Source organism: Dermacentor silvarum, chromosome 9 (assembly GCF_013339745.2).
Source record: "Dermacentor silvarum isolate Dsil-2018 chromosome 9, BIME_Dsil_1.4, whole genome shotgun sequence".
NCBI lineage: Eukaryota > Metazoa > Arthropoda > Arachnida > Ixodida > Ixodidae > Dermacentor > Dermacentor silvarum.
This window is the reverse complement of record NC_051162.1, coordinates 77,574,632-77,589,144: the sequence shown is the minus strand read 5'-3', so window position 1 is coordinate 77,589,144 and position 14,513 is coordinate 77,574,632. Positions and strand designations below refer to the sequence as shown.

Genomic DNA, 14,513 nt, shown 5'->3' with positions numbered 1-14,513 from the left:
CTGAATAAAGCACACAGAAAAGAGTGAGGATCATGGCTCTCTTGAAACGAGGGTGTTTGAGAGAAAAGTGACTTTGCGGTTCGCTTGCGAGCTCCACGCACCGCGTACGACAGCAAAACTTCGCTTAGATATTCACAGCAGCATATGCTACCCGTGGACTATGCTATTTCAAAAAGCCCGAGGGGTGGTTCTGGGCCCCTTTAAGAACGCATGCAGAGAATTTGGCTTGCTGATATGGTATTTGCTCATCGGACAGGTAGGAAACGAATATAAAACAATAATAATTATTATATAATTAGTCAGTGTTTATATCACGCGAACCTATGCACGTATCGCTCATGAGTGGGCCCACAGGTCAGTGCATACCAATCTACACAAAATATAACGCCAAAAGAATTCAGTGTCATTCCACTCTGTGCATGGGGAGGACCAGCGAAGCTATGTATGTAGTGATTGACAGTTGCTCCGGAGAAACATTCCATGTTTGAGGGATCGGGGCCACATGGAAGGTTCGCATTTCTTTTGGCCTCGCGGTCCTGGCGGGCAGCACGCTTACGCACGCTTAGCATCCGCGGCCCGCTCATCGTCAGTGGTCTCCTTCCGCCGCCAACGCACCCATCCCCTTTACTGTTCACGCCGTCGTTCTTGGTAGGCACGCTGTTCTTCTTCAGGCCGTACATCATGTGGCCTACCCATTTGAGGAAAGGAGCCTACGTACAGCATGACGTCAGGAGATAGGAGACACTCAGATTGGCAGGCACTAGTTTGACTACGCGGGATGGCGTACACGTGTATGGTGCGAACGTAGATGGGGCTCAAAGTGTAGTATTTGTACGTATCAGCTTAATATCGGATACGGGTTGTATTTGGACCCAAGACATTAAACTTAACTTTGCAAGTTGCTGGAGTGCTTGAAGCCTGTTTCACCCCCGTCGTGGGTCGGCCCGGTATTACGCTATCTCCGGGGTTTTTTGTCTACGGACATCGAACCGCTGGAAACTAGCCATATGCAGCTTCGCTACAAAAATACGAATTTAGTTTTCATATAAACAAGGAAACATAAAGGAACAAATTGAAGGCTTCAAGTGTTGCAGGAAGGCAGTTTGAGGCTAAGTGACACCAGGAAGTTCTTAACGCACAAATCGAGAGCGCTATATGAATGAGCGCAGTATATCCGCCTTTGTTTCTATTTTTCGTCTGATATTTTCCCCCCAGAATTGCGACATATTTCGCAACAATATAGGAATAAAGGGGCTTTATCATATCAAAGAAATATGGTGTTTTCTCGTATTTATCTGCTATATTACACGTTTTTTATACGCTTTCAACAGAAGGATGCGAGACATTGTCGTATTAGGTGCTGCTGGAATGATACACTTACTGCGGAAAATCAAGACAGTTCTGGAAGTTTGGAGTATGGACCTACCGAGGATGCAGAAATCACTGGTGAAATGGACGATTATAGCGATGAAGGAACTTGCGAATTCCAGCGCCTGCTAGACGGAATGACATGCGGTGAAAACGAGGTATGTTGCGGCATGTATAACTCCTTTCTTCTTACAGAAGAACAAAGGAGCCAAAGAGCTGCGCTCTTAACACGGCTGCCATTTCTCAATCGTAGATTTTCCTGAATAGTGTCTGATGCGGTCAGGGTCTCGAAAGGTTCCGAGCTTGGCAGATACAATGGGTGGGAAACATTAGTCTCTTTCTGCAGTCACATGACCATCTGCGTCTCAGCTACCCGCTTTCAGTTATTTGAAGGGGAAGCCCAAACGCGTAGGAACACCGATCTTTCTTTCTTAGTACTCTTTCTAGCCCTACGTACTACTCTGGCGTTCCCAAAGGTGGAGTTCAAACCTGCTCACCTTCTCGAAACCGAAAATCCTAATTACGTTGCGCTCCATACAAAGGCCGCTTTGCTGCTCCGCCAGCTGTTCCTACTTTGAAACACTGGAGTGGGTGATCCTCTGCCAGCTTTCATGGCGCAACGTGCAGCCGTAGTGCTCTATGACAAGCTTGAATGAGAAGTACTAGTACTCAACCATCTGCTGAGACAATTATGTTTGTTTAGTTGCAATGATCCAGCTGAATAGGATGCGGAAGTGCTCAGCGATTAGTTATTATGACTCAGTAATGTTTATGGCCGGTTAGTCCCGGAAATACCGTGAATATATATTTTATCTCTTGTTGCGTGGAATCTAATACACGCGATTGTTTTTTTCTGTATATTGCTTCGTGGCGTGTCATTTTACATACTACATAAAGATGCAGTGATATTAGGCTCTCCAAAAGAATTTAATATTAACATCATCATCGGCATGCGTATGTCCATTGCAAGACAAACGCCTCTTCGAGCATTCATCAATTACCTCCGTTATGCACCAGCTGACACCATGGTATACCTGCAAATTTCCTAATTTCATTACACCGCCTAGGTGTCTGCTGTACTCAGCTGTGATTTCTTTTTTGGCTCCCAATCCGCAACTCTATTACACCACAGGTTTTCATAACAGCGATTTATATATCTCACTAAACGCAATTACATTCTTTTAACGTTAATAGAGTATCGGCTATCCCCGTCCCCTATGTAATGTACACAGCTGCATTAGTGTCTCTTGAAGTTAGGCCTGTCATTTTAAAACAAATCATTCTTTGCCTACGATCTCGTGGTTCGGCCTGTGTTGGTTTATCGGTCGCTGGCCAGGTTCCCACCGAGCAGATTTCTCATCATTCTTACAAATGAGAATTGCTACCGGAATTTGAATCTTGGCCCGGGAGCACAACAGCCCGATTTTCTAACCATTAGCCAATGATCGCAGTGACACTCCACAGCCAGCGCAAAACAACTACTTCTTTTAAGTGATCGCAGGGTGTTCATAACGATGATGGATTTCATATTAGGCCAGGCATCCGCAACATAATTGCGGCCAAGAAATATGTATGCGTGTTAAATATCATGACGATTTCCATTCTATAGGACATGCCCAAAACGGGGCACGCGCGGTACATATCGCGCCACGGCCGACTAGTTCTTTGAGACAATCGCCGCATGTAGACGATGATTATTATTAGCGCACTATGACCTGGAGGATCAGCCAAGGAGTTACCGTTAGGTTTGAAATAAATACGAAGAAATGAAGAAATACAAGCCCTTATAAGAGCTGTGAGATTGGGTTGCACGGCTGCGCCAGAGTACAGGAGCACGCGCCGGTTTCCTACACGCCAAAGATGCACAAATGAAATGAGCAAACTTGTTTTCTAAAGTTTTCCTTCCCATTGATGTGCGTTGGATCTGCATACTTTTTTCAGAAGTACTAAACTTCTTCTTTAGCATACTTGTTAATGCCAAGGTTACGGGTGTTAAGTGTGTGTGCCGGTAGAATGGAATAATGTGAAGTTTTATTTCAAGGATAGCCGCAAGCTGCTGGTTATGACGAAGTGAGGCCTGATTTATGCGCTCAAACTCATCTTTATTCTGTTGTACATTTTGTATTTAAAGCGAAGCTTCTATACGATAGCTTGCACCGGCGATGTAACGCTAAAAAAATTTTAGCCCCACCCGTATACCGGGAAAAGGGGTGCACGCGAAGCTTGTCCAGCCTTAGGGGATGAGTTGGTTAGTGTTTTGAGCTTTGAGACGTTCACGGGCCCGCTGCCACAGCCGTTCCTTCAACGCAGCCTGCTCTTCGGCTGAACTAATCAAACGCGGCCTCCCCATCTGACTGCTGGACTTGAACTGGTGGGAAACAGCTGGCGCAAGGCGAGCGAACTTGCGATCACGCCCTTTCCCTCCTCCGGAGGGAGGGTACGCCTGTAATCGGCTGGGGGGTGGCTTGATCGCGTGCGCCAGCTGCGAGCGCCGCGTCTACTTCTTCATGCATATAAAACCTTCTCCGTGATTAAAGGGCGAGCATGATGAACCGACAGTGGGTTAATCGGTTAGCGTGGTGGCCTCGCAACCCGGAGTTTGGGGGTTCGATTGCACAGCCCGACCAGCAATTTCTATTTTCGCGTGGCTTGGGTTGTTTCGTACGCGTAAATCAAGACCGACGCCGACATCGAGTGAGACAATACAAGCTTCGCTTGAAAAAAACCAGCTGGTCTCAGAACTGGTCGAGCGTCGTTGTCTTCTTCCGCAACTTTTCTCGTTGGCTCGTGCTCGTACTCGGCATGCGGTCGTGCCACTGCTCCCGCGTTCGTCGTCGTCGTCTGCTTACACAGCTGGCTGCGTTCCCACTAATCATTCCAGCGTAAAATTTCACTTCTCTTCCATTGTCATAATGGGTAGGCCGCGTTCACGGGGGTATGATGAGTCATTGCTTAAGGTGTGGGAAACATGCATTTTCTCAGGTAACGGACAGATTTAGTTTTCAAGCAATTAAATTTCGAAGAACCGCAAGCGGCAATGGCGGGCGAATGCTGCTAAATAACCACGCTGCCGAAGAAACTCGAGACATCGAACGCAAGCGACAACAGCGGAGTGCGGACTTACCATCAGTGACGTCGTTCTCTCCATCGCAGCCAAACGTGTGTGACCACATAATTAGGAAATAGCTTAATGAACCTTCGGAATTAAGACCGCGATAAACACTGAGGCACACCTTTCAGCTTCGCTGGTGAACCATTTTCACGGAGGAGGAGGAGGGAAAACTTTATTTTCGTCAGATGCATAGTTATTTAAATTACTGGGTTTCTTCTGCTAGGCGGCGTGAGGTGGCCGTAAGCCCTTGACTTTCGGCGACCTCCAAAGCCCAGTTGACGGTCCGCAGCTGGACCACGGGATCCGAGCTGGACACCGCCACCTCCCAGTCTGAAGCGTTATTAAGCTCGAGTTCCGCCCTACGTTTCAGCCCGGGGCAGTCGCTCATTATATGTGTCAAGTCCGCTTTATAGGCGTCGCAGTTCTTGCATTTAGGTGAGAAGCAGCCCGGATATATTAGTGAATATTTGTAAGGGTTGGCAAATGAGCCAGTCTGCAACTGTCTCCAGGTCACCTGTTGCAGTTTATTCAGTGATTTATGCGGAGGGGGGTATTTTTGTCTACCTTCGCGGTAGTGCATAGTAATTTCATGGAATGTCACCATGCGATCCCTCGCTGAACCCAGGTCGAGGCCTTCCACCGCCCGGCTGACGAAACCTCGGGCATAATTGTGGGCAGCCTCATTTCCTGGGTGCGAGGAATGTGCTGGGACCCAGATGATTTGAATCTGGCGATCAGGCGGTGGATATTTGTTTAGAATTTGCATGGCCGGTTTGTGGATTTTGCCACTGGCAAAGTTTCTAACTGCGGTTTTGGAATCGCTAAAAATGATTTCCGCGGTGGTGCCACTTATAGCCAGAGCTATAGCTGCCTCTTCTGCTTCCTCTGCATGCATGCAACAAATTGTTGCTGCGGAGTGGGCCTGACCTTGATTGTTGACTATGCCTATAGAGAAGGCATCTCGAGTTGGGTATTCCGCAACGTCGACGTGGACTATATCCTGCAGACCCGAGTAGTGTTTATGTAGAGCTTTAGCTCTTGCTCTCTTTCTGTCCTTGTGATGTTCAATATGCATGTTTTTTGGTATTGGGTCTATCCTTAAATTTCTGTGGTATATTAGGGGAAGTTTACATATTGAGGTGTGTGTGGATCCTTATCGGATCCCCAGGTCCTCCAGTATGTGTCTTCCTACTTGAGTTTTGGATAGCCTCTCCAGTTGGGCTAGCTTGTGTGCCTCGACCTGCTCCTCTAGGGTATTGTGAATTCCCAATTCAAGGAGCTTCTCATTAGCCGTGTATCTAGGGAGGTGAAGGGCTGATTTGTATGACTGTCTATTTAGGCAATCGATTTTCTTCTTTTCAGCCGGGTAGAGGTGCAGGTAAGGATGGGAATAAACTATGCGGCTCAGGACGAAGGCTTGGACAAGTTGCCTGAGATCCGCTTCCTTCATGCCTTTATGCTTGTTTGCTATTCGTCTAATTAGCCTGTTTGTTTGGCTAACGCATCCTATGATTTTGCTCAGGGTGAATGCGTTCTTTCCGTTGTTTTGTACCTGCATCCCCAGAATTCTAAGGGTCTGCACCTCTTGTACGTACGTGCCATCTACCATCACCTTGATGTCCGGGTGAGGTGTCTTTGCTCGTGGTTGAGCCCTTATAATCAGAAGTTCTGACTTTTGGGGGGAGCATGACAGGCCTATTTGATTCGCATGATATGACACTTGATCTGCTCCTGCTTGTCGTATTTCCTCGATCTCACTATCACTTCCGGTATTAACCCAGAGGGTGATATCGTCAGCGTATAGTGAGTGTCTCAAACCAGGGATTTTGCTAAGTGCGGTAGCTAGCGGTATAAGAGAGATGTTAAATAGTAAAGGGGATAGTACTGATCCCTGTGGAGTTCCTTTGCTGCCAAGTTGCAATATGGAAGATGCAACGGAGCCTAGCTGGAGTTCGGCAGTCCTGTCGGAGAGGAAGGCTTTGATATAGTTGTATGTCTTGCGTCCGACATTGAGTTTCTCCAATGCAAGCATGATTGCCTCATGATTAATGTTGTCAAAGGCTTTTGTTAGATCTAGGGCTAAGACAGCTCTAGTGGAATGGAACGGAGTGGAAGTATTCCGCAGCTGGCTCGTTAGCGCCCCTCGGTTCGCGGTCATCCTCGTGCTCGGCACGCGCTCGCGTCGGAAACGAGTAAACACAACGTTCGCTTGCAACCCTCTTCACAGTAGTGGAAGGGCGGACATTTTTTTTATATCTGGGTAATGTGAGGCGAACTGGCATAAGTATTAGGGCTGTTTGTTTCTCGACCACACAGAATCTTTTTTAAATGCTGATCGCAGACAGCGCACTTATAGTCTTTTAGTTGAATAGCTCAAAGTGGCGTACATTACTCGCGTGAGAACTGCAATTGAATCATCAACTGATTAACAGAACTTCACTAATTATCTTTTTAACTGTTTACTTTACGGCACATATTGCTGTTTAGTAATTGTAGCTGATAAGTTTTTATGTCATATTTACTTGAAAGAATTTCTTAGGATCACACGGGTTTCGAAGTACTCACCGTAATATTTGTGGTAAACATGCACTATTCTTAACAATCCTCTGTTTTAGGCAAAGAAGAAAAATCCGCATGGCTTAAAAAAGCATGTGTACGTTTCTATGTTCGCAGGAACTCGTTACCATTCATGAGTTCACGTTGTCTCGCCATGCTTTTGAACATTACCTTAGTCTTCCGTGCATTATTCTTCCCACAAACACCTACACCTTGTCGGCCAGGAGCCCAGCTAAGGCCGCTGGACTCCTGGACTGAGGGGACCACCCACTGCAGAGCGGAGGAGCTACCTACGCTCGCGTGCTCTTTCGATTAAAGTTTATTCTCTCTCTCTTGTCGGCCAAAGTACTGAATCTTTTGTTGCAAGTCACCTTAGAGATTGTTTATACGTCCTTTTGCTTAGTCCTGAATACATCGTCGAAGCATCCACTGAATACCACTCGAAACGTTGCATCTGCTTGCTTGACGTTTTTTCTTGAGCAGTAATTTCCCGCTTTAGCTGTGACAAACTAAGGTAGCTGTAACGCCTTTCAATAGGAAAGTGAAATAAAAATGTTGGTTTTGCTCGGCTTATCCATCGATTACCCACCTGAGGACGTGGAAGTAATCCAAGGTTGAATACCACTTACTGAAGCCTTCCTGTAACCTGAGTTGACTGAAGCCAAATGTTGGTCCATTTCAATTGCATGTTACCTTGGGCCAATCTTTTGTGAAAATCCGAAAGCAAGCTAATAAATCAATGATTCTTGAATTTTGTAACTTTTCTATTCTTTAAGAATTAACACGATGCTGCATTCTGCCCGGCCTCAGGTGCGCTTCATGTCTTACACATCACGCATAATGAATCGCAAACTTTCCGAGTACCGTATTTCCTCTATATTTTAATAAATTCAACATCATTTTCTCTTTTGTTGCCACTTTAACCAATGTTTGCCACCGCATAAACCATCAAAAATTTCTTGCTATTTTTTATCTCTCTCTCTCCTGTCGGATCCCTTTACCCCTCCCCCGGTGCAGGGTAGCCAACCGGAGATAATCTCTGGTTAACCTCCCTGTCTTTCCTTTACCTTTTTTCTCTCTCTATTTGCAATTCCGTTCTAACTTCACTATTTGTTGAAATAAAGCTTCTGTATCCTGGTTCTTACACTTTTCAAACAAGGTAACATGGCTGTTGGGTACTGTACAGTTTAGTATGTACGATTTCTCCACTGCCTTTACTTGGTCTTCGGAATTACAAGTGGCGCTGCCCTGCTGATGCTTCATTGCGTATATCTTTAACGTTCCGGTGTCATTATTTATTATTTGTTTTATGCTGCCCATATTAAAATTCCTCAATCAGCCCAAGTAATAATGTCCAATATAACTGATTGTTTTGTTGTTTAAAGCTGCGAAATTTCAGCAAATGCTCTCCGATGCCCTGAGTTACGCATTTATGCTTTGTCGTAACTTTAGCAGGTTCTTTTTTACTTGAGACAGCTTGCCTATTCATTGAATTGGTACGTTACATGCCTACTTCAGTCGCCATCTCCTCGATAAGATTATTTAAGGTCTGATCGATTACATCCATTTCATGTTGTCCTTTTTCTTTTAAAGCCCCATATTTGCTCACGATCGCTGTACTGATTTATTGTGCTTTTACCATGCTGGCGTCAAGGTAGGTCTATTTCTTCTTGACTAAGTCGGCTCTTTATCTCTTCCATTTGGGAGCAATCCTTGACCTCGTTATCCTGTGATCGCCATTTTTACCTTACCTAATACTTTTTCATCCTGCACAATGTTGTCGTCCGCCCTGAGTGCAAAATCTAATTCATTTCTTGTTTACGTTTGAGGACTATTACGAGTCCGCTTCTTGCTATTGCGCTTCCGAAAGAAGGTATACATTATGTACAATTGATGATTTTCCCCAAACTCTACCAACATCACTCCTTTGCTTTTTCTAGCGTCAATGACATCATTACAGATTTTTTTCTCCCCAGCCTCCTTTTCTCTACTTAAGTATTGAATATACCCACGACTACAGTATACCGAGTTTTAACCTTTCTCACTGCTTATTTTACATCCTTTTAGAACTGTTCTACTTCATCATCGTGACTGGACGTTGAGGCGTATACTGCATTCATAGTTGATGTCCTATTAAGCTATAATACATAGACTGCTGCAATAAAAACGTTGCTGCAGAATTCACCAGTGTTCCCTGATATCCTCTTCCCCGATCGCAAATTAGTGGACAGCTGTACGAAGTAGGGAGGTTAGTTTTATCTGCCGTATAAGCTAGTAAACTTAGGCATATAAACTAAACTGAGAGGCATGGTGTTACGCGCGGACAAAAAATCATGAACGCAACTCACTCGATGACCACGGAAACTCGCTGTCAAAACGCTCGGAGTGAGTAAGCGCGCCTGCAGCGAGAGAATTCACCTTCGAGCCACCACTCGCATCAACGCGAACTAAGCGGCGAAAACACAGCCTAGGCCGCACTCCGTCCCCGCCGCAAATGGCTTTCAAGATACAGCAGCCCAAGCGGGCGCGCGCAGAGTGGAACACGGCCTTCCCTACGCTCCATCCCGAGTGTTTCGCGCGACTGGAAGTTGTAGCGCATCCTAGGCGCCCCCCTCCCTTGCCTGCGCGAGATTGAGCCGTGATCGCGGGCTCACCCTCACACGCTTTCACCTATACATACAGCATACGGCGCGCGGTTTCGATTTTATCGCCCTTGGATTTTATAAGAAACCTGACGGCGATGCCGATGGCAGAAATCTGCCTAGACCGTCCACGTGGAATGAGCAAAGACAAATGTTTATTTAGGTGCTATAATAAAGTAACTCCCACATTGCATGTGTAAGGATTTCTGAGCGAGTTTGTGTTAAACAAGGAGGTATTTACCTACTCGCGCGTCGCCAGTAGGTAAATACCCAAGCTAATGACGTGAAGCGCAAGCTCAATGGCGTAATTCCCAAGCTAATGGCGAAAAGGATGGTGTTATACATAGTGAAAGTCATAGCATTTCGAAAACACAATGGGCCGATTTCTCAATACAGACTCGTGTAAAATATTGCAATATATATCACCATGTATTCTGCCAAAAGCGAGAACAGTTATTATGCATTTCTGAAAAAAAAAGTGTTGTCTAGTTTATGGTGTGACACACGGTAAGCCACACTGAAAATGTGAACCAGGGACTCGCAGGGCGGCGAATGGGGTACCAAAGTAATTGGGGTACCAATGGGGTACCAAAGATTACCACTGCAATCAGATTTGTTATTTTAATACATAAAGAAAAATGTGGTAATGCATAAACGTTCGCCGCCTAAAGAAACGAACACTAGCCATAGTAAATCAATGCTAATAAATCGCGGAAGAAGGGATCGGGATGAAGCGGTACCACAAAAAAATTGCCCGCCAATCCACTCTGTGAAGGTGATTGGAAAGCGAAGCTTTTTACGCCACCCTCATGGTGACTGCGGCGCACTTGATATTTCACACACTACAACGTAACTTTAACCACGGCCTTTATTATTATTTACTTCACAACAATGTTCACTACAGCTTTATGATCGGTGTGATATACACTCAAATTTTCAGTTTTCACTGTAGTTACATTCTTTGCCAAGGTTAAATCAATGCACGTTCCGCGAATGCACGTTCTGCCCTCTTTACTTTCCGTGGTCTACCCATAGTGGGGTAGTCTAGAAAATGAACCGAAGCAGTTACTAGGCTGGAAGGGTTTCGAATGACGTCAACCCTCTTTCAAGCAGCTGCATAAGCTTTGCAACAGCTGCAATGTAATCTTACGGACCGCGCCGAGCCTGTTTCTGTTGTTTGCCCGCAGCCCTTATCATCCATCATGTTGGCTCATCACTTTGAAGCTTGTTTTTGTGGTTTTTCTTGCGAGAACTAGTGCTTAGTTGTACGCTGAATGCCTGAATTCAAGTAAGCTATACTGTTATACCTGCATGTTAGCGGTTCGTCGGGATCGTTTTTCGATTACAACGACGGACACGACAGAACCCTTGGCTGGTAGAGGTACAAAGCTTCGCTTTAACATTTTTAAGTAATCACAAGAAACTGCTAACAATCTGATCGCAGGCTAATTTAAAACCCTTAACCACAACATCCCTATACCGAATATTGAGAATACAACTTAAAACGCAATTGCAAACAAAAGTATTAAAATTAGGTGAGGCTTTCCGCTGATAAGTAAAATATTAACTGCAAATGAATAATTTTGCAGTATCAGAGTTCAATCACGTGAACAAATGATGGCTTAGTGGTAACGTCATGTACTAAAATATTCCATTGCTCAATTACTAAAAAAATTCACCGCCGATTACGGTACTCCCTAATGCAAAATTGGAACGAAGCCGTATACATGTTTTCCTTTCGCGGCATATTGGCTGGCGCGGACAATCTGTCTCGTGCGGCACGTTGAAAACGAATCGGAGTGTGTCGCGACTGCCTCGCGGCGCGTGGGTGACAAATGGGCGCGATTCACGGCAGCCGCCACAACATACCTCCGCTCATGCAGAGCTTTGTTTCCAATACAGACCACGCGCACTAATCTAGCGCCATGTCGTAGCCATCGTCACCGCAAAGCCCATCTTGCGCGGCATCACGCTTTTCTTCTCACGCTTTCTCCGTTTTCTCATCCTCGGCTTTCCGCCTCATGGTTCCGCTGCACCTTCCTCATCCGCTTTCCTCCTCGCGCTCTCTTCACTATAGCCGCTTTTCATGTCCCGCTGCGCTCCGCGTTCGCTTTCATCCTTCGCTGTGTTCGTTCACTCGGTTACGAGGGAGAACGCCGACGCTCGCCGAAGGAACAAGCCTAAGAGTTGCGCTCTAAAAAGCAGTTGTTTGAGTGCTGTAGTAAGTTAAAACTATTTCAAAATCAGGTTCTTTAGCAATAAAAAACTTATATATTCTGTAAAATATTCATATTTACATGAAAGATCTGCAGTTTGTGGTTAATAATGACGCGATACGGAAATCATCATTTCATCAAGATGAAGCAAATTATTTTATCAAAAAAGTAGCGAGATATGAGAACCGAGAGGATTAGGGGTTATCGCCTGGATAGCGCGACCTCGAATTCGTTGAAGTTGCACGAGATTACTTTTGTTAATTAGTCTACAAAAAGTAATGCAAGTTTGAGTGAGTTTTGTCGAAGGCCCAGTAAAGTAGACTAACTCTGCAATGCTAAAACACAATTCCACGGCAAGGAAAATTTGTACGCACCGTTGACATTTATTTCAGGCCGAGGAGAGCACATTTGTGGGGAAAAACAGGTTTTAGTTACATCCTAATTACTCTGCTAATTATTTATTAATATTTCCTGTGTAAAAGTATTCATCGCTGGAACAATAGCATATCAATAACTCCACTGTAAGTTTCACATTATTGCCCGGCGCTTCAATCACCACTTTCAGCCATTAAACTCAGCGTATATAGCATATTAGATACACTGGGCTATACACGGTTAAGGTAGGTGTAAGAAGTAATGCAATTATTTAGTAAAGATCCTAATCCCACGGGATACTTATTCCGCAAGGGCATAACATTTTGAGTTCAATTTTAAGAGAATGTGAAGCTTGAAACTCAATAAGCTACGCCGTTCAGTCGGTGTTAGGGTATTCAAAATAATAAAAGTTTGGGTACATGAAAGAGATCAGGGGATCTTAAGTTAAAGAATTGGTGTGGTTTAGCTTTGGTTAACCCTGATCGATAGCGAAAGCTTCACTGCCCTGGCTAGGCCCATTGTCGAGCTGTGGCCGAGGTGTGGTTTCGCAATGATATACAGACATGTTTGCAATGAATACAGTGTTTATTCATCATTTTTTATCTCTATGAAGACACTGCGGTGATCAGTAAAGTAGTGAGACTTGGTTGTAACTCGCAGCCGTGCCCAACTCTACTCGGGCAACGGCGGCAATGTCTCCTTTAAGGACTCCGTAAAGACCTAAATATAGTCCGATGTAGCGTGAACGCGCGCACACGTTATGTGACGTTCGCGAGAAGAAAAGCGGCTATAGTTCGCCCGATGGTTTGACGTAGTGGCACCGCCAACCTAACCGGACGCGCGGCCAATGCGCTCCGACGCGCCCTGCGTCTGATGACGCTCGCCCGCACGCCCACACACGCGCGCACTCACCCTCCCCCTCCCCCCCCCCACACACACCGATAACGTCAGACTATACACTCGCCTTAATGCTCTCTTGTGGTTTGACTTCTAGCCCTCAAGGTGAAGACCGTTGAGTTGACGACGGCTGCCCGAGGTAGCGTAATGAAGCTTTCACTTCAAAATCACAAACTTAGTCTCTGGAATTCCGTATATTTCGTGCATCTCATCCTAATAGCACTGATATTCACAACATGTCAATTCAGGATAAAAAATGATACCTAATACGAGCACGTATTCGTTACCAACATATTATTGTGAGTGGTTTTGGTTAATTTTTTGTTCAGTATTTTCCTTTTCCTTTCTTTTCTTTCAGACATGCTACAGAGGTATTTGCGGAATTCACAACTGGAGTGAGATAAGGCGGGATTATCACACTCTCCGCACGTTTGCGAAAATTCCATAAGTGTGGCCCTAATTCCTGCATCGTTTTACTTCTATTGGAATTCATTAGGCGTGCTATAATTTCAATAAAAAATGTATTTCAAGACCTGAAAGTTTATTCTGCAGGAGGCGAGCAATGCCTATTACAACACAACGTGCTTGTAGGAAGATAAGAAAAATTGTTTTCTAAAAAGACGAAGTTTTCGCCACCGGCGCATCGGTCGACACGTAAACGTTGCTGAGGAAAAAAACGAACAAAATGTCTTACAAAAACAGAGCAGAAAGTCCTACTGCTTTGTTCTGATTTGAGAACCTTCATTTCTATACAGCAATGTATTTGGTAAATGAACCGGTACAGAGAATATATTTTTCTTATCTTGTAGCCATCGTTATTATTAGTATTAGTATTATTATGAAACCGAAAAACGAGACAGTGCAAGACTGCCCAAAGCTTACATTGCCGGAAGTCTTTATATCTCAAGTGTGCGTGCACCTCGCGATAATGGGAAGAGTTTTTGTCCTAATGCAGTACACGTGATTTCATGATGATATTGCATAGCACTTAAAGTAGAACTTAATTGTACGCCTCTGTGAACGTCAGAAAATGTGCAGGACTTACAGGTTGTGTCGCAGGTCGCCTGAAAGGTGGAGGGTCCGGATGTACACACGACCGCGTCATCTAGTAGGCACTTGGCGGTCGATAGGAACAAGTGGAAAGCTATTATTCGGGTGTTAGGTGCGGAGAGAGACGACTACTGGTTGGCATTGGGCAAGAAATAGACATTGGCTGGTTTTGTGGTTATGTTTATGGTTTTGTCATGTAAAATTACGAGCGTGTCATGTAAAATTACGAGCGGTGGCACAGGCTCGGAAATGCAAGGCACAAGGCAGAATTGGTGCTCCACCACCTCTCAGAAGAAG

The 14,513-nt window shown here is 45.0% G+C and overlaps 1 protein-coding gene and 1 pseudogene across 2 annotated transcripts in view; both read left to right on the top strand.

Moving 5' to 3' along the window:
- Positions 1–13,696, top strand: part of LOC119463673 (venom metalloproteinase antarease-like TtrivMP_A) — a 206,060-nt gene extending 192,364 nt beyond the window's left edge. For both annotated transcript variants that reach the window (XM_049655578.1, XM_049655577.1), the window contains 2 exons: positions 1,332–1,526; positions 13,525–13,696. In XM_049655578.1, coding sequence (XP_049511535.1) covers positions 1,332–1,526; positions 13,525–13,614 — 285 coding nt within the window. In that variant the 3' untranslated portion in view covers positions 13,615–13,696. The remainder of the gene's footprint in view (positions 1–1,331; positions 1,527–13,524) is intronic.
- LOC119465394 (U2 spliceosomal RNA) lies at positions 805–984 on the top strand (annotated as a pseudogene).
- Positions 13,697–14,513: the final 817 nt, after the last annotated feature.